The 25,384-nt window shown below is 32.5% G+C and overlaps 1 protein-coding gene across 1 annotated transcript in view; it reads left to right on the forward strand.

The window, feature by feature from the left end:
• Nucleotides 1–11,144: 11,144 nt before the first annotated feature.
• Nucleotides 11,145–25,384, forward strand: part of LOC128921945 (ABC transporter G family member 5-like) — a 55,988-nt gene continuing 41,748 nt past the window's right edge. The window contains exon 1 of the mRNA XM_054231003.1: nucleotides 11,145–11,789. Coding sequence (XP_054086978.1) covers nucleotides 11,578–11,789 — 212 coding nt within the window. The 5' untranslated portion in view covers nucleotides 11,145–11,577. The remainder of the gene's footprint in view (nucleotides 11,790–25,384) is intronic.

Here is a 25,384-nt window from a genome sequence, read left to right on the forward strand (position 1 = left end):
GTCATCTTCATCAATATTTACTGAAGAGTGTCAGTTAAGTTAAACAATTTGTTAGCAACTTTTGCACCAGTCGCTACTTAGTAACATCTACGTAAAGGACACGCCATTCTTATTTCATGTTTGTACATTCATACACTTCTATATACATAAATATGTATCGTATCGTATGTCACAGGACACAGCTAATCGAGTCATGCACTTCAACACATAATCTCTAATTACTTCTTCACGTTTTTAATCAAAGTTTGCTCTTCTTACCCACAATCTATTGTTGTAGCTCCATTTTCTCATACATCTGCTACGAAAGTTGATAAATTCGATACCTGAAAGAGTTCGGTAGAACTTTTACCTTAACAAATCATTCGCAGTTTTGTCTCCGCTAAACCACACTGCTCACAAGATCGATATAAAACGATTTAATCGATTTAATCGACCAGTGCTTGACCCTAGAGACATCTATTGGAAAACGGCGGAAGCAAAGTTGTAGGCCTAATACCTTCTCATAATAATGAACGTCTTTGGAGACTATAATGTGATCAGTGCCAACATGGTTTCTCACAACATACCCTGCAGAAACTAGGAATTTCACCCTAGTCGTAATTTTTTGAGAAAAATAGCGTGTGTCCAAAACAGTTGTGTTCCTCCGAGAACCATTCATTTTCCAACAATTAAATCAAACCCCTCCGTCATTTGATTTTTTTTTTATCTTAGAAACTGTAATAAGGCTAAACCATTTGTGAACGTTACACTGATTTATTTTACAAAAGATTTGAGAGTAGCTTAAACACCGACAACTTATCAATTTCAGTTATGTTTGATCGTTCAAAATTCACGTATACGATTAGATTTAGTTCTACTCGATATTACGCTAAAAAATCAAAGTGTTGGATGGGAAAAATTTTTTGGTAGGTTTGTTCTTCATACTTTGGTTGATGGCAACATTTGGTGTAAAAGACCTGTTTCGAACCTACCAAACCGTCGTAGTCATCTTAGAGTAAGAATTAGCAGGTAAGTCTCCATTTGGTCTTCATGATACAATCTGTGACCATACATAAACTAGCTAGGGTCACAGTGAAAACTCCTCAGAGTTGTAGAGTTTGCATTCAATCAAAATAAATTCCATAGTCCACATAACAGCTGGTTTTTTAGCCTGAAAAGATGGTTGCTCGCATAGATCATATCTCACGTTATACCCAAAATGGGTTCATCGAATACTGGATATTATCCATAATTTTCTTTCTACATTCTCGTATTCGGACATCATAAACGGTTTTGTGTTTCAATTTTACTGTGTTATATATGGAAGTGGTATTTTTGGGAGCATATACAGTAGAATTAGTTACAAACTTATGGACTGGTTCTCTTTATATAGAAAGCATTTTTTTACATTTGAGAAGTTTTATAAATGTCCCGGGGCAAACAAATTACTATTAGTGAAATCGATGTTCCGTTAGTTAAAATTTAGATTTCCCCATTTCGGTGCACAATACTGTAGAATTCGTCAGCTGAAATATCATAAAGGATCTTATTACTAAGTCAAACGAAATTCTCTTAAATTCCCTCAAGCCTTATCTATCTGCTGGTTTACCTTAAATAACTTGTTCTATTTTCGTCGAATTATTGCGAGACAAGAAACCGCAACAACTACATAATGCCACTAGCATCACGTACCAGATTGACTATTTCTTTTCAACTGAAGTGGCTATACTTACATATTTATTCATCTGTTTTTGTATGCTTTCAACCACATTTGGTACAATTTGGTTAATTTTGTCTTCATATACAAACATACGCATATGTGAGTAGAAACTGAGAATACTCGGCAGAGTTGTTATAGTATTCTCAGTTTCTATACACATGAAATATAACAGTACATAATTATGCTATTTACCGGCACGTGCTTCTACGTCTCTAATCAAACTAATTAATTTGTTAATTAAGTGAATCACTTTATTAACTAGCTCATATGTTAGAGACAAGCACATTTTAGCGCTTTGATAATTGATAAGAGATTAGCCAGTGATATGTACATTTGTATCTACCACAATCTTGTTTGTGTTTGTGCCCTTGTAAATCTCGAATAGCATTTGTTGCTTTTAAACATATCCTTTGTAACATTTCAAGTTTAACAGGTGGCATTTGCGCATTAACAGAGTGTCTGCAAACTGTTAACAGTGTTTACATTCGGCGATTTTCGGCCGCTGTTTACTGCTGTTGATAACATTTTTCGTTAACAGTGGCATGTTAGTTTGTTTAACAGCTGTTTTTCGTGGACCAGCAGAGAATAGCTGCTCAAGTTATGATTCAGAAATTAAAGGATGTACATTTGAGTTCATGAATATATGCTTTGACTCTTTGACTATGAGCTTATACTAACTTTTTCAGCGAATGCCGGGTCTACATAATCAAAACGGACTTGGATTTTACCGTTAGAGAGAGTACCATTTACAAATTAGTTAAATAAACAAATATCTCTTTTTCACTATGTGAGCGAATTCTCAACCATATTATCCTCAGAAATAATATCTGTCAATTGTTTTAATATTAGATATTAGCTTTTATAAATCGCTGGATACCACTTGATTGTACTGTTTAAGTAGAAACATCAACTCCAACACTAGAATTTGACATAAACTCGATTTGGATGGTATTTCAGGGATCTCAGCGGGTCACTCGACATATTGAGATGTTGTCTCACTCTTTCTCCAATTAAATTACATTTAGTTAGACAGCTAAAGGAATCATGTAAAGCGCATAAAGCCTTAAGCGAGCTCTATCTCTCGTACTCAAGTTTTAAGTATTTCCTTCTATGAATCTTGAAGTTCAAAAGAGTCGGAATGGTATACTCGGAATTGTATTACGTTCGTATCGTCACAGATTTAGATCTGATCAAAGAGTGAGATGTGAATCTGCAATCTGGATGCCATTGTGGTCAAAAAAACACAAGCTCGGACGGATGGTGGAGTGCCTACTTGATATTATATAGTAAGATGTGGATGCAGTGTACTCTAATCGAACGAAAATTCGGATATAACCGCCTTAAAAGTTATTATTGCTTTGTGTCTCTTCAACCGGTTTTTAGTCTTAGTCTATTTCTTAAATGAAAAGGTTTCTTACTTAGTATTGGTAGTTTTTCAGAGATGACAGCTTTATTAATTTAATGGAGGTTGATAAAGGATAGTATGTACTCTTTTCATACTGTCCACTGTTAAACCTACCGCTACTAAATGCTTAACTACTAACCAGCCTAACTCTTTAATTCGCTCTTAACAAACTGTTGCATGGATTGGACTGCTCTTCAGCTGGTTTACGTGGAAACATGGAATATATATATGCATATATCTATCCATCCTGCACTGCTGAGCTCGCGAGCTCCAACACCACGAAGCATGTTGTTTCCCAACCGCCGTTTGACCTGCACAGTGTCGCACGAAAACATCGCCGCCACCAACGAAGATCCAGTTACCCACCCAGCGCTGTTGCGCATCTTACTTCGTAACAGCGAAATGTTAATTCAATAGTCGGTCTGGCCATAAATAACAACATCGCCGTTTGGCCGAACTCAGTTGCTGTTAAACTCGCGCCGGTAATGGTTCCACAACGGAGAACGAACGCTTGTGGTATTTTGAATATTTGAGAAAAAAATAAATAAAAGGGTCTAAAAAGGTCTAAATAAAAATAAAAGTGGTCTATGGAAAGGCTGCGGCGGCAACGAATGTGTAATATAAACAAGTGAAAGTGTGGAAGAGAGCACATTTGAAGAAAGCTTTCAAAATATGAAGCAACAAGCGGGAGTATTTCAAATACTTTACCACCACTAGTTGTTAGTGTGAAAATATTTCAGTGCAATTTTTCCCAAGCGACGAGCAGAAAAACATTAATCCACCAGCTGCTCTCAAGCGAGTCTAACTCTCAGCTTTCAAGCTCTCAAGCGAGTCTAACTCTCAGCTTTTTTCGTGTTTTTGTTTATTTTGAAGTGCGAATGCATACATACATACATAACTGAACATCATATCAATTAGTGTGGCAATTAGCCGTTTAATCAGCGCTTAGATAGTGCACAGTATTAATTGCCACTGATAACGGTATATATGTATGTACATATGTATATGGCTATAATCATCAATATATTTTCGGCATGAAATAATTTTCAGTAGCAAAAAAACGAATTATCTGTGTACGCGTATTTATGGAAGCTAGCATGATTCATGGCAAAAGGTAAATAAATAATGTGTAATCAGTTCCACATCGGAAGGCCATGTGTTAAGTTAGAACGTAAACTTTGTTGGCGTCAAGTGCGACTGAGTGCGTGTTAATTTATTTTACAAGCTTCATTGTTTATTTGTAGACATTGTTGTGTGAGAAAATAAAATAAAATAAAATAAAATAAAATAAAATAAAATAAAATAAAATAAAATAAAATAAAATAAAATAAAATAAAATAAAATAAAATAAAATAAAATAAAATAAAATAAAATAAAATAAAATAAAATAAAATGGACTGATATTCTTGCATTCTAAATACCGCATTTAATTGCAATTCAATATTAAATTTCAACACTTATGCCACAATTATGTAAATTTTATGTGGAAATCTGAATTAATTTTTAGTCGCCATGGATTTAAAGCATAGGTTAATCTACTTGATTAAATTTTTCGATTATTTTATTTATTATTAATAGTGTAAAATAAAATAACTAAATATTTTGAGAGAATTTTCAAATTCACAAATCTACAATAACCATCAACACCCAATGCGAAAATCACAACAAAATATATATACTTCCACAATACTGACTAAAAGCACATCTACAGAATGTAAATAAAACAAGAATAGCAACAAAAGCATAACGGAGATACTAGAAATATTTAGACTCAATCAACATTGAAAGCCACAGCAACAATATGTCAGGCGTTGACTTGGAATGACCATGGACCAATCTGCATATTGTGGGCGTAAAGGCGTGGTAGACAGGTGTATATCACCAGTAGAGAGTATAGTAAACAGCAACAGCTTAATTTGTATTACACCAACACAAAGCCATGCTACCAGACCAACAATATACACTCGTACTCGTATATGTGAAGACCTCCAAACCACACCTTTTGATTGTTTGTGTAGTTTGTCCGGTCACAGGAAGGACACAATGAACAGGATGCGATTAAGTAAAGCGAGTTTGCACACACAAACATACACAAATAAATCTGACATATATATATATACTTGAGCATTATAAGTGCTCAGAAAGTTTGAAAAAATATAATTGACATGCATGAAGAAGATAAGTAACGACAACAAAGCATAAGGCATGACGATTAGAAAAGGAGTGGGCGTTTGTTGTTATCACGCAATTTGAAAGTACATATTTGCTGCGTCAGTTTGTAAAGATATTTCAGATAAGACGTCCTTAGTGGTGCGGATCACTGAGTAGAAGGTTAAGCTAGAGTACATTGAAACAAATAATATCTTTGAATATCGACTGAGCAAAACGTAAATCCGTTCGGCTCAAACTATCAGTTTCATTCGTTGCAGTTATATTGAGCTATGTTATTTTACGTTAAAAAGTTAAGTGAAATTACATGAAGTTAAATATAATAAATTATTTAAGCTTGTTTTTGAATTATTGAGTTTTTTCAGTCATGTCATGTTAAGTTAAGTTAAGTTAAGTTAAGTCAAGTTAAGTTAAGTTAAGCTAATAAAAAATGACCGAGACCTTTAAATTTAGCTTACTTGTGTACTTTTGAGTTAAATTAGGTTATGTCAAGTTAAGTTACATTAAGTTATATTCAATTACGTTAAGTCAAGTTAAGTTAAGTCAAACAAAAAAGAATTATAGGAAATACTTCGAAATTATTGTTGAGTTATTTCAGTGATTTAGTTAAGTTAAGTAACGTTAAGTTCAATTAAATAAATTGTGATAAATTAATTTAACTTCCTAAAGTATTTTCAGTTTCATTGGGTTATGTTTAGTGAAGTTACGTCGAGTTAACTTAAGTTACCTTCCGTTTCAAAAGCTTTCTTAATTTCATTTAGTATTCTCAGTTTAATACTTCCATTGAAATTCTGAGCTAAATATAATAATTAAAATTCTACATCACTTTACGACCATATCCCACACGTTCATTATGCATATGAGTACCCATAATATAAATACACGTATGGCACGCATGAAGGAAGGAAGGAAGGAAGGAAATTATAATATGCAAAACTTAACGCAAACCGTGGCAGCAATAAAAGCCAAAATAGACAATAAATAAGCGCAACGTTGCCACAGTATGGCAATAAATGAAGTTCTGCGCCGCAAAACACCCCCACCTAGCGGTGTGTGGTGTAAGCGGTGGCAGCAGGTGGTAGTATGTTGCTAGATAAGTGAAAGTAGAAAGTTATGTAGTTTATGCGTTGTGTGCTGAGCGTTGCGTTTGTTTTGTTCTTACTTGTTTTGTTTTGAGTTTTGTGGCTTTTACGAGCACCCAAGCTTTTGTTTTTATTATTACACGCTCAATGTTTCCACTTTTTGTTCTTATTGTTTTTAAATAATTTTTATGTGTAATTCCTTTTTGTTATTTTACATAGAAAAGAACCCGAAAGCATTTATTGTTGTTGAAATATTTGGGTCTTTTAATTGTTTACCTTCTCTCGTGTTTCTGGGAAGCACAAATCATTTTTTCGCTCGCTTTTGATTACACATTTTATTTTAGCGTTGCCTGTTTTATGTCTTTTAGTAAATTATGTGACCACAGCGAGTATCATATCGAGTAAAATTATAGTCTAGACAATGTTGTTTAGAATGAATTGCCATTTGTTTTGTCTGTTGATCCTAAGTACTCTTCTAACTCGCATATTTTCTCATACGACTACGAAATTATAACGGATCAAGTCATTATAAAGCTAAAATATTGAAGAGAGAGTAGATGAATAAGAGAACAGCAGCTACTATTTCAATTGTTGTTCGCTATCCGGAGCAAATGCGACCCCAATGCTCGAACTTCTATAACTCGAAATTCTCCATAACTCGAACCTTTGAATCGGCAATATAAGTCAAATTTCATACAACTTGCTTTACATAACTCGAAGTCTCTCCAATTTGAGGTTTTCTTTAGATTATGTTGATTTGTGTTATGGAAGTTCAACTATAGTTAGAATTGAATTCGTTTAATGTATCGAAATTTACTCGAAGAACTCGAAGTTAGGCATGTGTAGTATAATAACAGCCATGCACAAATCCAAAATGCTTGGAATAATATCCTCTTATATTCGACGTTCCTTCAAAGACTGTGTAAACCATTTAGTGGACATCTGATACCAATTAAAAATTACTTTCACTGTAGATACATCATCCAGCTGTCCATTGGAGAAGTTCAAACTACCGCATCTACCATCTGTTCGCTGAAGAGTCAACTGTAGGAATCGTTGTTTAAGTAGCTTCGCCTTCCAGTTCGCTACTCTGAAATCACACATATAGAGGATGCCCATAAGAATCATATTGGTTTTATTAATTTTGAACTTTAAAGCTATATTTATATCTGCAGTAAAGAGCTGTAAGTTGCTTATTTGAAAACAAGTTTTTCAGACCGGTAAAAATATGAGTTCAAATTCGGGCTGATGACTTTCTAGGAACTTAGTCTTAGTTTATACTCGTACTGTAACGATATTATCTTACGTTATATTCCCTAGAAACGATTTTCAAAACAATGGCACTTCAATTGTCAAACTCTTACCTCACAGAGGTTTTTCAAACAAGAAACTCTTGAATGAGATCTTGTGTGACTAAAGGTTTGTTATGACTACCAGGAAGTGAATTTATTAAATATCTTCTTAGTAAAAGTTAAATATAACCTAGCGATAGGACATATATATATATGTATATCTATATTAACTCTGAAGGTGAATATAAATGATTGATGATGTATGTACTGTTGGCAGTAAAGAATTTTAAATGCGCGTATTTATGTGGGCATTGATTATGAAAACTCGTTAATATCAAGTGATTATCTCGAAATTAAGTACTCTTCTGTGTTTACAATATAACACATTGGCGAATGCACGTAAATGCATTTATGAACAGTGTGTGATAAAGGAATGAATACACTCGTAAAGGTGTGTTGATTTATAGCAATTAAGTTGGGTGTTCCTTTCTAAATACTTATCTCAACAAGTAGATCTCAAATTGTTTAAACTAAAGTGTATCCAACCTCTTCCGAGATCCTACATGATTTAGACTGAGTGTGCTCATAAGATTTGGATAACAAATAGCTATGACAGAAACCACTTTATTTAGAAACATACCTTTACATTTTGATAAGCTGCTTCCTCTATAAATGATAGAACTGTAGACAGATAAACTTAGTCAGATAGAAGCATGTACCTCGAACTTACTGCAAATACTGTAAGCTCTATGAGTTAAAACGGGAGTTATTATGTTGGTTTCGTCTTGAAAGTTGGTTTAAAGTTTCACTTAAATGCTTAGCATAAAGCTCGAAGTAAGCATTTATGAAACCGTTTTCCAATAGATGTCTCTAGGTTCAAGCACTGGTCGATTAAATCGTTTTTAATCGATCTTGGACATTTGTGTCAACATTTACCCTACAAAATTTTGTAGAGATCTGTTTGCATCCCAAACTTATTCTCAATTGAAAATGTCACTTTTTCAGCCGGATACATGACATTTGCGGCAAATTTTGCCTTATTTTTAATTCCAAGAAAAGTGCGGCTAAGGCTCATCGAATGCTCTCGGATGTAACGGCGGAAGCAAAGTTGTAGACCTAATATTGTAATCTAAGCTTTCCCAATTTTTTTTTTTTCATTTATGTTAAATTCTCTTCTTCTGTACAATTTTTTTCACACACTCTGTTATGAACTTGTTTTCGCGTGTTCAAGTGTTTGCAGCATTAAACGAATTACGTGAATGGGCAAGTTGCAGTTGCGTGCGTACATATATATATTCCGCACATACAATATATAACAACATCAATAAAAACCAATTAAAACATGTACACACACATATGTGTGAATATTTATGAAGGAGGAGTTATTTAATGAATTTTAACTCCTTTAAATGACATTAAAAGCAATTATGACCACCAAAAGTACACAAGGGTATATACATATACACATACACAGGGAGGAATGTGTAGAAGCAGAATAAGAGTTACTAAGATTCCCGTTAGTCATTTAAAAACGCATTACGGTTATATATCGATATATTTGTGTATAAACATCTCAATAAAAAAAAGTGTGACTATTCACAGAAACTTGTCTGTACGCGTGTAAAACAGAATTTAAATCATAGACGCATATCGAAACACTTATACACACATATCATCCCATCTACACTCCGCCTTCTGCAAAGTTTACTTACCACAGAGCAGGAGATGGCAGAGTGCGGTTCATTTTATAAAAAAGTTTTATTGCTAATAACCATAAATATAATAAAAAAAGTAAGAAAAACATTGAAAACAATAGCAACAAAGTCAAGCTTAGATATTTTTAATAATAAATAGAAATTTGTGAAATGAAAATTGCATGGAAAAGTTACAAACTAATTTGCAAAGCTACGGAAAAAAGTATTAAAAGCATATAAAAGGAAGAAAAACAAAGTAGAAAAATTAAAAAAAAAAAAAAACAAATTTCAAAACTTTTCTACTCTTTTAATAGAAAGAGATGGGTCGTAGAGATTTAAGTTCATCAAACTTAACCCACAGACAACTGAAGAACGGAAGACGCTCAATTATATATATCATTTTAAAAATATGATACCCACCCTAATGGTCAATTTTATACTTTTATTTGATATTATTAGCTTCAGACACGGCAAATAGCAAAATAATTAAATATATTTATTTATATATTTTGTTTTCCAAAGCGCATAGAGTATACTACATTTTTAAGAATACAGTTCAGTTTTTAAGACAATTTAAATAATAAAAGTAAAGAAGAAAAAGTATTATTACAACTTATGTGGAAAATGTTATTCAATATTACAACGTTGAAAATATATATTAGCTTTCTGGGTACCTTTTAAACCTTCAAAGTCTCTATTTGAAGGCACAAACTGAATTCAATTCTACGTTGCAGGAGAAAAGTCAATTATGAAAAATATGGTCGGAAACCGTGCGATAGATAAACTTTACAATCATAGTTTATAGATCGTTATTTAGGTATAAAAAATTCTCAAGAATCGATTACCGTAGCGTTAATTTTAGGAAGCTATTGGTATCTTGCTATATAATTCTTCCCATACGAAGATTGAGAATTTGTGAACATCTCTAGGACTAGGGATTTACTAGCAGAAATCAAATATAATTTGTCAATCGATCTCAAGACTTTTTGTATATTATGTTTAGTACTGGGTTGGATTAAAAAGGATCTTGCTCAAAGTATTGTCTTTTATCTGTAATTATTAGTTGCATGGTATTTCACTCTCCGTTATCCAGGTCGAATATGGTGGTAAATCAATATTGATAACAAACCACAAAAAAACTATGGTTAAGATATTTCGGATTCGGACGGCTTTTATGATATTCGACGTGAGCAGAAGCAATGACTTCCCTTGAAATATTTTACCTTTAAACACACAACACCATCTTGTCCTTCATTTAAAAATTATTGTCTAAAACATAGCATGTAATGAAATATATTCCGTTGAAGTCGGAGCAAATGAACTAAAAGCAAATACTTTATAGGCTTTTATAGTCGTGAACTTTGTGTGGCGCACAGACAGTGCAAATGCCTGAGGTGAAGCGGTTAAAAGAAAGAGAACAATTAATTACAAAAGGCGTGACCTTTTACACAGCGCGAAATAAATTAGTAATTGAGAGTGGGTAGTGAGTGGGTAGCAATCACTCTGATTGTGGGAAGGAGTAAAAGCAGAAAAGAGTACTTTAAACAATTAATATATTTGATATTTTTATTTGATAAATTAAAATATTTTAATAAATAATTATTTAATAATTCGACGAAAAGATATTGAACTTAATTTTTTCGAACTAATTAATTAGAAGCATAGTTTGGAGTTATAGAAAAGATAAAAAGAAATAAATAAATGTCGAAAAATTCTACAAAAAAATTTAACATTTTATTATTTTATTTTTTTTACAGGCATTCAAAGGCAGACTTTTGAAATTCGACCAACAAGTGATACATCGTCTTTGAGAAAAATAATTAATCACTATATAATTAATAAAGAATATAAAATGATATGAGCTGAAATTTCTGAAAACCTTTCAAATGCATTGAAAGCGTTGCTCATACGCCCCACCCAACCAGCGGTATACATATGATAAATTACCAACAGCAGCGAAGCCATAAAAACTACAAAAAGTGATTGAGAGTTATCTATGTTGGCTATAGGCCACAGCATACACCTGTAATACCAGTTCAAAGAGTGATTGCAAATTATTCAAGTGATTATATAAGCGCAACAGCGCCAACTAATTAAAAGAAGCTAATTTGTGCAAGTGCGGAAAGTGTGGCTTAAACGTAATTAAATAAAAATAGGTGCATAAAAAATATAAAAAACAAATTTTATATGAAACAACAATAACAACAAACAGTTTAAACGTCTAGCAATCGACAGCATGACCGAGAACCAGGATAAACACGCCGTCAGCAGTGGCGACAGCACAGAAATTGCCAGCAGTCACAACAACAACGCACAAGGCCAGAGCACAACTGTCGGCGGCGATGGCAACAACATCAAACCGAAGGATAAGAAAAATGACAGCGAAACGACAGTCGCGCTGGCGGATACGCAACATGAAGGTGAAAAGGATAAAGCGCCGCATGACAGGTGAGTGTGAAAGTGTGGCAAATGAGAGAGAATGCAATAAAAAATGACTATGTATAGCACGAGACACACATATAAACATAACTGTATTTGATAAATATTTAAACCATGTTGTGTGTATATAAATATGAAAATATATATTTACAAAGTGCTCAAGCTCTGTATATACATACATAATTGAAAGTGTGTCTGTTGGCCTGCCGCCTGACTGCACGTTGTTGTTCATACAAGTTGGGGGAAATCGTTATGTACATAAGTACATATTTATATATATTACGAGTACATAGAAGTAAGCGTCAAGAAAAGACAAATGAATGCCTTGTCTAAGCCAAGTGATACGTTTTAATAAACTTATCTGCGTGAGTGACTTTATTTTGTGTATATATTATCTAAGTCTACATAGATATATTACATAAAGAAGATGTATATTATATGTAGAAAATTTATAGCTCAGAGAACCTTTTTTCGTTTAACTTCACCTCAATTTCGAGTTGTGCCTTTTTTATCCGCGTTGACTCGCAAAATTTAAACGAAAATTGTTTACAGGCGCGCGACTAGAGTTCGTCGTCTGAGTGGATTAACCTTGGTTGACATTAAGTAGCGTCACTGAAAATAAATACAAGGGCAAGGACACATTGTCGAGCGTGAATTGATAAAGGAAATAAATAAAATTGATAAAAATTTTATTTTTAATGGAGAATCAGTAAAAATATTTATATTAATGCATGAGGTTCTTGTGGGGCACATAGTAATTATATTTGATATTAAAAAACAATTTGGTTGGGTAGCACGGTACGCAAATTGATCTATTCTTGCGCTAAACTTACTGTGTAATATAATTAAATATATTGTTGGTACTACTGAAGAGCATTAAAAGCGTGAATTTTAAATATATAGTGGGACTTCCATAACTCGAAGATCTCAATAACTCAAACTATTGAATTGGCAATAGAATTAAATTTCATACAAATTTCCTTCCATAAATCGAACATAATACAGGAATTAATACAAAATTTAAAATTTTACTATCGGGACAGAATTTCAAAAGAGTCCCTCTATATCGTATGGAGGCGAACAAAAAATATGATATTACACTTATACTTATATTTTTATACACTGACTTTCATAAATTATCTTTTTCCTATATTTTGAATCAAAATATTATATTATGTAATTTTTTAGTTCCAAATAATTTCAAAAGACAGCACAAGAACTTTTAAACATTAAAACGTTGCCTACATTTAGGGTTCATTTAGCAAAGTCTCATACCTAACCAAATATGGAAAGAAAGTCTATATTATATGTTAGATACATATATCCATTGTTTAACATATGGCCAACATTTTGTATGACCAGCTTTCGGTTCTACTCATTATGTACAAAAAACACAAACATTGTACAAGGTTAGGCTTCTATTGCTCAGAAACATGTAGGTATTTATAGGAGTATAAAACTTCGCCTTCTTTGAACTTTAAGAAATTAAGTGGCTTAACCTTTTCGTGTACGATGTGTAAATTTTATGTAAATTTTTTTAAAATGAAGCTAACATTTTAATGGGGTTTTTATTAAACTTTATTATACTATACTCACTTATATAGTAGTAAAACATTGCCTACATTTAAGCTAAAGTCAAATACCTAAATCGATATTAAAATCATTACGCTATTGTGAGTCAACACAGTCATAGCAAACCCGAAGGTATGTAAAATCTGATCAAAAAGAAACTATTGCTCACAAGTAGTATTTAATTGGTAGTAAATTAATATTTTTCTAAAATACAATTTAAATTCTCTCAAATTAACAAGCCTATTCAGTACTACTTTTGCTGAAATGTTGCAAATCCCACTATGTATATAGAAGTCCATATATATTTAGTTTCCAATCTCAACTGCAATTTAACAATGACAGTGAAACGTTGCCTACATTCAGGCGCATTTACAAATGTCACATACCTAAAACGATATTAGCAAATAATGTGTTTTAGTTAGCATACGAAATTCCGATATGTTTTTACTTCTTATTAAATTTAGCATTAACTAAAATTTAATTATTTAATTAAAATTTAATACCTAGACCATTCGCTAAAATCTTGAAAAAACTCAGCTCATAGCAAACCGAGAGGAGAAGATGTTTTTAGAGATCCATCTATCACTACCTATTCATCCTTATCTATCTATCAATTGAAGCAACAAACTCGAAATAACATTTCTAAAAATTTTTTAACAGTTCCCATTATTTTTTGTGAAAGCAATCTATCAATCCTCAGCTGAGATATTGCAAAAATATACTTTTTACAGTGGACGATTGAACAAGAACTTCAACAAACTTTCTTTTGTAAATCCACTCGAGTTGCTTCGAAGTACCCTTTTTCCTCCAGATTAATATTATATCACCTTTCGTTATCGTTATCGATATCGTGGGCTATCTTCGAGCTAATTTACTAACTTATGTGAAATGCAGTATAAGTCTGTTGATCATATAGAGAGGGTAATCGAACTCAAACCATTGGCACTGTTAGTTTGGAGCCTTAGTAAATCCCAAAGGACTTTATTACTGCATATATTTTCTTTATGGAAGGGACTAATTAGCTTCATTTGGCACTACTACTTCGAAAGAGCATCTTCCTTGCGTTCAAATAAATGATCTCTTGACGTGAAGTTATACATACAATAATTTGTAATATTTTATCGAATCTTTATTACCTCATTATCAATATCGAGTTCTATTGAGATTCTCATCTTAATCCAGTGAGATTATTTATAAAATGGTCTCGGAACTTTTCAAATCGATTTTGCTCTGGATGTCTACTTTTGTAAGACCATTCAAGGAGAGATTTAGTAACACGGATGTCTAATATGCACTGATCCTCTGCAAGTATACTCGAAAGAAATATATTAAGGTAGTTCCATTTGTTCGAATGATGAATAAATGAAGATGTAAACCAGTCGAAGGTAATCATTGTACTGGTTATAACGCTTGTGATCCAGCCTTAGGAAGGAAACTTATGACGTAAAGAAGAGAAATTCCCTAATGACCATCACTTCGTATGGTCGAACAGAAAACACTTTTCATAAATCCTCTTTCTTTCCGATAAATTTCAGAATTCTACTGAGATTATTCTTTGAACGAATGTTTCCAAGAAATTGTAGGATTCGATGAGCTTTTAATTAACACTGAAAGTGTAGTTGAGCTTATATTTTCAGAAATTTCGTTCATTTCCCTTCTCAACCCCTCGAATTAGTTGAGTTTCTCATACGGAATTATTTCCTTTCCTGTCCGATCACTTTAGAGCTCTCAATATACTGGCATAATCAATGTATGTACAGATGAGCGATGAAATACGAAATCGACAAGAAATGAAAACTAACAACTTTTTAATGACTGCAAATGCTGTAACAGCAGAGAAAATGATTTAACGAATGTAAATAACGTGCTGATTGAAGTCTACACAGGGTTGTAGTAGCGAAAAATAAAAAATACAAAAATCAGAAAAATTAAATTTGAATAGTACACCAGATGGTAAGGTTCTTTGATACAAGTATACCAATTAATCTTTTAAAGTAATTAACCCTAATGCAGTTAGTTTTAAAGTACTAAATTAAGGATTGGAAGCTAAACCAAAAGTTGTGTTGAGTTCATTCAAAAGTTTATTGAATGACCTTGATTGACATAGCAGAAAGAGCACCCGATACCATTGGAGGTTATAACAACGATCGGTTTTCTTAAATCGTTATTATAGATCGACAAAGCACCTACCAAGGCTATAATGAACAGGAGTTGAGAAGGCTTGGCAGAATAGTGCCACCAATCTATCGTCGGCCAGCACCGACCTCAGAGAAAAAAATAAGTCTCGAGCGTGCCTCTATAGTGAAGTTAAAGTTAATGTTAATGAAGATGCCTTTACGTCGTTTCCACTGAAAGTTGTGCTAAGGTTTTGATGGCATGAATGTGATTACCGGTTACTATATAAAGTTTCCATCCTGATTTCTGAGGAAGTAATGCCGAATCGACAATCTTTGGCCTGATAAGTATCAAGATCTGTTCCGCTTACGTAGAACCGACTATTGTGGGAACAGTCTGTAAAGAGTATGTTAGGCTATCGAATTGTTTGTGGTTCTTGTAAGTATCCAACTCGATAGACTTCCATAAATTAGAGTTTTATGAAGCGGAATTGCACATCGTGGTTACTACTATCTCTATTTAAATATTAGGTGTTCCCTGAAATTAAACACAGTGAGGATTTTTATTATTTATTTAACGGATGACAAATTCTTACCTTGGTTCGAAAGTTCTCTTAGAGATTATCAGACTGTTAAAATTGAACTTTTTCACATCTGCCTTTTAAAAACTTCAGCTGTTTCTAAAGACAGTTTGGTTGCTCTGCATGAACACTCTTTAATACTCTCTGGGTATACCATTTTTTGGGTTTAATTATGGCTAGTACAAGAATTACGATAGATTACACTAACATAACCTTAAAGCTTGTCGTAGGTCACAAAGTCTCTAAACAAAGGCAGAAAGTAAGTTGCATTAGAATAAATGTAACTGTGAGTATGTGCGTGAACTTAACTTTGATTTTGTGGGCTTAGAATTTATAATAGAATGAAAAGTCGCCATAAACGGTTATTTGACAAAGAGCAAAGAAAAAAAAAAGAATATTTGATTACAAGAAGGTCGGCATGTGCTTAGCATATAAATTAGTAACGGTAAATTGAGGAAGATTCAAGAACAAAGGTATGATGATATGTGAAATTGATAAGGAAAATGTAAGCAATGAGATATCGGATGCAGTGGCGAGCCTACATCAGGCTTATTGGTAAAGGGAAGTCAAAGAAATTATAAACTCAAACTCTGTTTGAAATGACAGCAAAATATAGCTGTTGACAACAAAAAATGGTACTACATTGCTGAGCAGTCAAATTTAAACCCAAAAAGGCTGATAAAACATAGCAAAACACTTAACAACTCACTAAGCATGTTGGCCGGCCGAATACCGAAAGAGGATGCTGAAATTATTGACAAATTTTCTGAATTCACGGTAAATAGACGAGGGTATAATAAATGCAAGGAAATGCGATTATAAATTCCAGTAGCGTAAAGGGTAGTGAAATTCACGGAAATCGAGGCAAGCCGTTAAAGTTATGAACATAAAGAAGAGATGGGTTAAAGGAAGTGAGGATGAGCGGATTAGAGCGGTTACCAGGCCATATAAAAGCGAAGTCTACCGAACCAGAGTCTGCCAATGAAGGGACAAAACAGTTAAGGAAGAGAGAAATAAGAATGAGTCAAAGCGAGTGGGGGAAAAAATTGTTGTAGCAGATGTATTATATACACAGTGGCTTAACGAAGTAGAGATCGTTAATCCAGAGCCAAAGCAGCAACGTGAGCAGATATATAAATTAGAAACGCGTAATGAGAAGGTAAGAAGCGTAGACAAGGCAGCTAAAATTGCAGGGTGATGAATCTAGGTGTAGAAGAGTTGACGACGAAAGCGGTGCGTAGGCATTAACGCTAAGCCTGCAAATGAAGGACCAAAACCAGTGAAAGTTCTAGCGAACATATAACTGGGCCCAGAAAGGTATGAATACAAACAAAAAGGCTTATAAGCAGGCAGTGAAGTAAAAATGTACACACAAAGCGCTGAGTGTGGGAGATAAAGCGAAAATTTATGAAAAATGTGTGGGCTGATGCAGAAAATCCTTAATAGACGCGCATTTTGAACCCAAAACAAAGCCGAATTAAATCAAAACACTTCAAAAGTCTTTTATTTTCGTGAGTACATGAGCCGGTACATATGTATATCTATATCGATCATGCATTAGTCACGGGTGGGGAGTGTCAATGAATGCTCTCCAAAGGATTGTGTTAGAACAAAAGGAAAGTCAAAAGCATGCCGAAGATAAATGGTGCAGACAATGAAGTGATAAGATGGACTCGCGCCGTGTGGCTGAAGGATTGGATGCAAACGGGTTAAACGACATGCGGCGCATAAAAATATACAAGGAACTCGTGTCAGACACAAGAAGAGACAACGGTTGCATGGAATTGAATTTAATTGAATTGAGCGGCGCTGCCCTAAGTGGGGTCCCACAGTTGGCCGGCAAGTTCACAGGCTTGTTAATAAGTGAATTGTGTGAGAAAAATATTTTATTTTATTTAATTAGCTTGTTAACGTCATTGGCAGGATGAAAGACGGAAGGAAAATGCACAAAATGATTGTGGTGAATTGATGATGGCGGTTGTTGTACATGGTGATAAACGGAGGAAGCAAAAATGACGTCTTTATTGCTTTTGGGTTTGTGTGAACGAAGGTTACAAAAGTATAAAAAGCAGATTGAGGAAAGAGGAGGAGTGATAAAGAAAATCTTAAGAAAACGCAATTTCGTAAAACAATTATAGTTTTTTCGTTAACTTTCTTTCTCACTGTTCACTTAAGCTTTGACTCTCACTTGTCTGATATAAATATATTTCGCCTTTTCCCTACCTATGTATATCCATTTAAGTAAATACGTATATATTGCTACAAATGTTAATTAAATTATCACTTCGACACAAATTTCTTAGTTAATTTGTTTTTTTCCTTCTTCTTCCCTTGGCACTCAGAAAGTTATGGTCTAATGGCGTGCAAATTATGCATTAATTATCCTTTGGGTGTTTGGATATGAAAACTTTTTTCACAGTTAATTAGAGGATGGAAATGTTGAGGACGACATGAGTGGACTTCTTGAATAATATACATATATAACTAAGGACGAAAGTTGTGACGTGCAAAAAGAGTGGATAGTTCATTTTAGGTGATTTATTTGATAATTATCCTTCAATGATTTTCATCAACCTCTGGTCATATTACGATTTTATTTCGAGACTACAACGGGTTTGGAAATATTAACCTTTCCACAACTTAATAATTTTGTCACGGTGTTATTTAGGGGCTGTTTCATGATTTTGAAATTTTATAACTCCCACATTTTTAGAACGTGTTCTTGGAAATATTTTAACGATTTTTAGCCATTTTCATGTTTCATGTTTCATTTATAATTCATTTCGGTACAATACCGGTTTGAAAACAATTTAGTCGTTTTCAAATATTATTTAACAAATCTTATACGTGATTCTTTCGGGACTACGTCGGAATTTTATTATTACGAGATTTTGATATTTTCTTCCGATTTAATGAGACCAAACGTTTTTTCTTACAATTAGTTAATTTTCAACTTCGCTTTAAACAGAGTTGAGTTGTGAGAATTTTCGGGACTATATACGTGTTTTTTTTTTTCAAATTTTATTATATTTTATTTTTAAACTTATTAATTGTTTTGAAGGTGATTGAAATATCTGACCAAACCATTACGTCCAAAATACATTTCAAAGTCTACACATGTGAGATCAATCACAGAAAGCTCCATCGCGGTGATAATGTCTTCTTACTATTTCCTCTCTCTCTTTATTGAAGTGTTATGCAATAATAACATAATTTTTCTCATTATTTGCCACTTTTTCATGTTTGTAGTTTCGCCTTGAACACTTAATTTCTCACAGCTGTCACTACGACAAGTGCTTGTTCCACTTTAAGTATCATCTTATTTAAGTGCATTTGCCGCTAGCTATACTTGATACTGTACAACAATAACAACAGCCTACATTTTTGCAATTTTTAGCAAAGCATTTCTTCTTATAAGTAGCGCATCTGCACTCTTCTCTTCCATTTCATTCACTTCTCCAATAATAAACTACGGCGTTTTTGTTGTGCTACATTTTGTGGACAATAAATTTGTTTCGATTATTGCATGATAAATTGACTGCATTTGAAGGAGAAAAACTGATAAATTGCGTGGATTAATTGGAGGAGGAGCATTCAATGGTTAGTGGATAATTTGTATTGTCTCCTTATAGAATAGTATGTGTGCGTCGATGTCAATATATGGCTATGCATTTGAAAATACCTATAATATATAAAATATTATTTGTATTTTTTATTGCTTATTATTTATAATTTATAATTTATTTATTTTTATTTTAGTTTTATTTCATGTTCTTTTATCATTTTAATAGTTGAATAAATTGAACTATTTATTTATATTTTATTTACATTAAACATTTTATTGTTTTTTTTCCGGAAACATAATTCTGGCAATTGTTATTTTTAGTCACATACAATTATTTTAGATTAAGAAAAAGATGTATTAAAATAACTTTTAAGTGACAATTTACAAATATTGTTTAATAATTATGTTTAAATAAATTCTTTTATTTTTTCTATTTATATTTTTGATAAATATTTTTTTATTATAATTTATCTAATCTGCTTTTGATGATGGCATATTAGGAAAACATTTTTATATTATTCCATAAATTTTATTTTTGAATATTTGAATTGCTTTTACTTTTTATCATGAAAAATATCTAACGGGTGATTTTTTTGAGGTTAGGATTTTCATGCATTAGTATTTGACAGATCACGTGGGATTTCAGACATGGTGTCAAAGAGAAAGATGCTCAGTATGCTTTGACATTTCATCATGAATAGACTTACTAACGAGCAACGCTTGCAAATCATTGAATTTTATTACCAAAATCAGTGTTCGGTTCGAAATGTGTTTATCGACAAATTTTGTTCAGCGATGAGGCTCATTTCTGGTTGAATGGCTACGTAAATAAGCAAAATTGCCGCATTTGGGGTGAAGAGCAACCAGAAGCCGTTCAAGAACTGCCCATGCATCCCGAAAAATGCACTGTTTGGTGTGGTTTGTACGCTGGTGGAATCATTGGACCGTATTTTTTCAAAGATGCTGTTGGACGCAACGTTACGGTGAATGGCGATCGCTATCGTTCGATGCTAACAAACTTTTTGTTGCCAAAAATGGAAGAACTGAACTTGGTTGACATGTGGTTTCAACAAGATGGCGCTACATGCCACACAGCTCGCGATTCTATGGCCATTTTGAGGGAAAACTTCGGAGAACAATTCATCTCAAGAAATGGACCCGTAAGTTGGCCACCAAGATCATGCGATTTAACGCCTTTAGACTATTTTTTGTGGGGCTACGTCAAGTCTAAAGTCTACAGAAATAAGCCAGCAACTATTCCAGCTTTGGAAGACAACATTTCCGAAGAAATTCGGGCTATTCCGGCCGAAATGCTCGAAAAAGTTGCCCAAAATTGGACTTTCCGAATGGACCACCTAAGACGCAGCCGCGGTCAACATTTAAATGAAATTATCTTCAAAAAGTAAATGTCATGAACCAATCTAACGTTTCATTTTATGCGTTTTTTTTTTTTAAAAAGTTATCAAGCTCTTAAAAAATCACCCTTTAATATTATATAATAATTATTTTCTTTTTTTTACTTATTTTTTTTAATATTTCACACAATTTTCCCAATTTTTGATTTTTAAATATTAAACATTATTTTGTGTTTGGTAAAATCTATTATTTACTGTTATTATTAGATGTATATTCTTATTAAGATTTTCAACATCTTTCTTTTCTTTTTCAATTATAAAATTTAATTTTATTAATTTTTCATTGTATTCGTAAAAGCCATTTAATTTTCTTGATTTTGCTGATTCTTGATTTTCTTGATTTTTCTTTACTTCAAATTTTACTTCATTTTCGTTTAAAATAAAATAATATTTATTTAAAGGTTATTACATTTTCAAATATATTAATTAATATTTTTTAAATTAATAATTAAATTTTAATTTTTAATAAAAATTTCGGAATTTTAATTTTTTTTATCTTTTTCCAGCCATAATTTCTTGTTTTGTTTATGCTACTCTTCAAAGACACATTGTTAATATAAATAACTGAAACATTAAAAATAAGAGTTCAAAAGCCGCGCCGAAATTTGTTTACCAAAAATATGTAAAAACAATTTTCATAATAAAGTATCGTTATATAAGGCGTATTCACATTCAAACTTGATATAACTCCATAAATATTTCACTATCCATCACTAACGCTAACACTATTTATCACTTAACAACAACAACTATGCGCATCTGTGTTGTAGTGGCGCACAGACCACCGACCGATCGCCGAATGCTTACTTGGCTCAACAGGGCGTATGATTACTCTGCGCTTCTCATATGAGTGTCAAGCACTGCATAGCAATGAGCATAAATAGTGATTGAGCGAGCGAGTGAAAGTGTGGCAATGAGCGTATACTTATATATTTATAAATAAATGTGTGTTTTCATAGTTGCTTAACGAGTGAGCTGTTGCTGTGACAGTTAATGTTTTACTTGATTTCCGCTGCGTGCAGTGATTTAACTGCGCGTTTATACTGACGTTGTCATTGTTGTTGCTTTAGTTATAAGCACAAACAAATACATAGACAAATAAGAGAGCACATTGTTGTTGTCGGTATTTTTATTTTTAATATATCTGCATTTTTTACTTCGACAACCAATGTCTACTGGGATATTAAGCGTCTTTCCCGCTGCGACGGTCATTATGCATGAAAATAGTGGCGCTTTGTCGCAGGGGTGTAATGGGATTTAGTACGACAGTGGGTAGTTATGTGGAAGTATCATTTGAGGATTATAAAATTTGCAGCTCGTTTAGTGTTTTTATTTAGCTTTTATTCAGCAGATATGAGGGACGCATTTTATAACTATCCATAAAGCTTCAAGCAACGAATTCGGAAGTGTAAACAATCAAAATTTTATTTTACTGTGCTCCACTGAGCGGAAATAATTTTTTTTGTGTCGTTTTTACTGAACAAAGTTTAGATGGGTGCAGAAAAAAACAGTTTCACGCTGGTTGCAGTAATGGATACAATTTTATAAATAATATTATTCTATTTAATATTTTTCTATTCTTAATATCACAATTTTTTTACGAATCTGAAAGGTTCTGACACCTGTCAACGAATCAAAAATTGTGAAGCTAAACTCATTCTGAACTTAACAGTTTTTTTTTTTTTTTAATAAAATAAAATAGTTCAGAGTACATCGCAAATAATGTACTTAATTTGAAAAATACTTTAATTTACTCTGATTTAAATAGATACATATTAGGTTAGAAGGTTTAATTAAGCTTATATTTTTTTTAGCTAAGTCTTTATAGTAAATTAGTAAAAAAATCTAATTAATGTTTCTAATAGTAATTAATTAATAATGAATTTAATTTAATTTAATTTAATTTAATTCAATTTAATTTTATTTTATTTTATTTTATTTTATTTTATTTTATTTTATTTTATTTTATTTTATTTTATTTTATTTTATTTTATTTTATTTTATTTTATTTTATTTTATTTTATTTTATTTTATTTTATTTTATTTTATTTTATTTTATTTTATTTTATTTTATTTTATTTTATTTTATTTCATTCGTCAAGAAGCGATGTGAAGATCGTTGAGAGACAGAATGAGCTTACTAAACTGGCAAATGACATAATTTGTGGCAATTACTTTCAGCATTTCGTTTAAAATGATTTTGCTAATACAAAAAGTGATGAAGAAGGATATATTTTATTTATTTTTAAAGTATTGAGATACAGATGTGAGAGGATCGTACTAGGCGTATGAGTAATATTTTCATTAAAGTGATCCACTTAGGAAAGCAAAAATGAAATAGAAAGAGAGAACAATGCACGAAAAAACGTAAATAAATTTAAATAAATTATTTGGACGTTTTCTCAATATTTGATATTATTTTTCATAAATGTAATATAGAAAGGTGTACCGGGCGTATGAGTGACCTCTTTTCTCTAAGCAGACGAACACTTTTTTAAAGCATGATATGTGAGACGAATGTAAAATATGAAAACTTTAAAAAAAGCTTTTATAAACTAACGGAAAGCTATTTCTAATAGTTCTCCATATTATTACATCAATTTTCTTCAACTGAATTTTTCTTTCCATGCCAGATTATGATTTAAAATCAGCAATCACAACTATAACTTGATTTCCGATTTTCGATTTTAATTTCCCAACTTTGTCATTTCTCAAATTTATTGCACTTAAAGTTGCATTCATCAGCAAATTCTTTAGCACTACAAAAGTAGTCGAAGTAAAGTAAAAGCAAAAATGTTGTTTCAAAGGTTGAAATTGGACATCCAAATTGCATAAAAAACTATTCCGTGTTTGTCATACAAGCTGGAATATTGTCAAACAAAAAATGCTAATGTATGCGCCTTAGTTCACCTGTTATCTGCATGCCACTGGTGAATACCAAATATTTGGATATATATACAAAATACAACAATAGTAACCTCTCAGGTGGCATTCAGCTGACTCTGGTTATACGACGGTGTTTACATATACACAAGAGGACAAGAAATATACATATGTAAATAGAATATACATGAAAATAAAAATATGGCGAAAATTGTAATCCCTGGCAGGCACTGAATGTTCAGCTGGGATAATTGTACCCTTAGTTGTCCTACCACTGTATTCTAAAGAAGACAGACACAAAAAATGTGTACATGACACACAGAGTAAACCATCTTTAGCTAGAGGCTTCGCCAACCTTATTGTAAGGAACGGAATGAAAAAGAATTCATAAAATTTTTATTGAAATATTTCTACAGATTTATTCAATTCAATTTCTTTGTTAAAATATTTGGCAACCCTATTTAGTAAAATATACTCTGTAGGCATGATATGTGAATTCCGTGATAAAAATATTGAAGACAAGATTGATCACATAAAACAAGTTGGTAACTCTCTCTTCCGTTACTTACTGTTTATCAAAACATAGGCAGCCCGTTAACCCCAAACTCCCACAGCTAAGTAAAGATAAAGACGTGCCTCAAAGCTATGGAGATATTAGCACACACATGAAATTTACATTGTTGAGTGTAGGAAACGTGTGTTTGTAAAAGAAAAAAGTTAAATAATCCGTCAGCCATCATCTAACCCAGCGAACTCAGCTCATCAAAATGCTGAAAAACAAACAAAAATTCTCGAACGTTGCCGTAAATTAGAAGACTTGATTAAAAATAACATTTTGCTGGCTAAGCTACGGCACCATTGGGTATTCGCAGCGTTTGTTGTGCATGTGGGCATAATAAAATTTATATTTGTTTTCGCTGTGTATGAGTCAGTGTGTGGGTGTGTGCAATTGTCCTGTGGCGTGATTTGTTGGCCAAACACAGGGTTCATAAATTATTCTTTGAATGATAAGCTTTTACGAGGGTGTTACACGTAGTGTTGTGCATGCAATTGGGAACAGTTTGAAGAATATAAATTTAAAATTATTTGAGGAAAATTTTTTTTTTCAAGCCGTAAACCGTGAAGAAGTTCCGCTATGAAAGTTGAGTATATTGTGGTGAATGAAAGATAGTTAGAGAATACGAAAAGGAATAGATAGAAAAAAAAGTAAACTCTGGTTAATTGTAATCAAAAATATGCGAGACAATTTCACATCAATATTGAAACCGCGATAAACAATTATAAACAAACACAAAGATGTTTTAGATCTCACATGAGTGTCTTTAAAAATAAATTAGTACCCTCTTAGAATCAGCTGAGCCCAGAAAATCGGAAAAAATTCAGACCAAATTTATTACAACTGAATGAAATTCTGATAAATTATTCCTAAATACAACATCTGGAAGTATAACAGCCACTAAACGATCTTTTAGAT

Source organism: Zeugodacus cucurbitae, chromosome 5, assembly GCF_028554725.1.
Source record: "Zeugodacus cucurbitae isolate PBARC_wt_2022May chromosome 5, idZeuCucr1.2, whole genome shotgun sequence".
In the NCBI taxonomy this organism is placed as follows: domain Eukaryota; kingdom Metazoa; phylum Arthropoda; class Insecta; order Diptera; family Tephritidae; genus Zeugodacus; species Zeugodacus cucurbitae.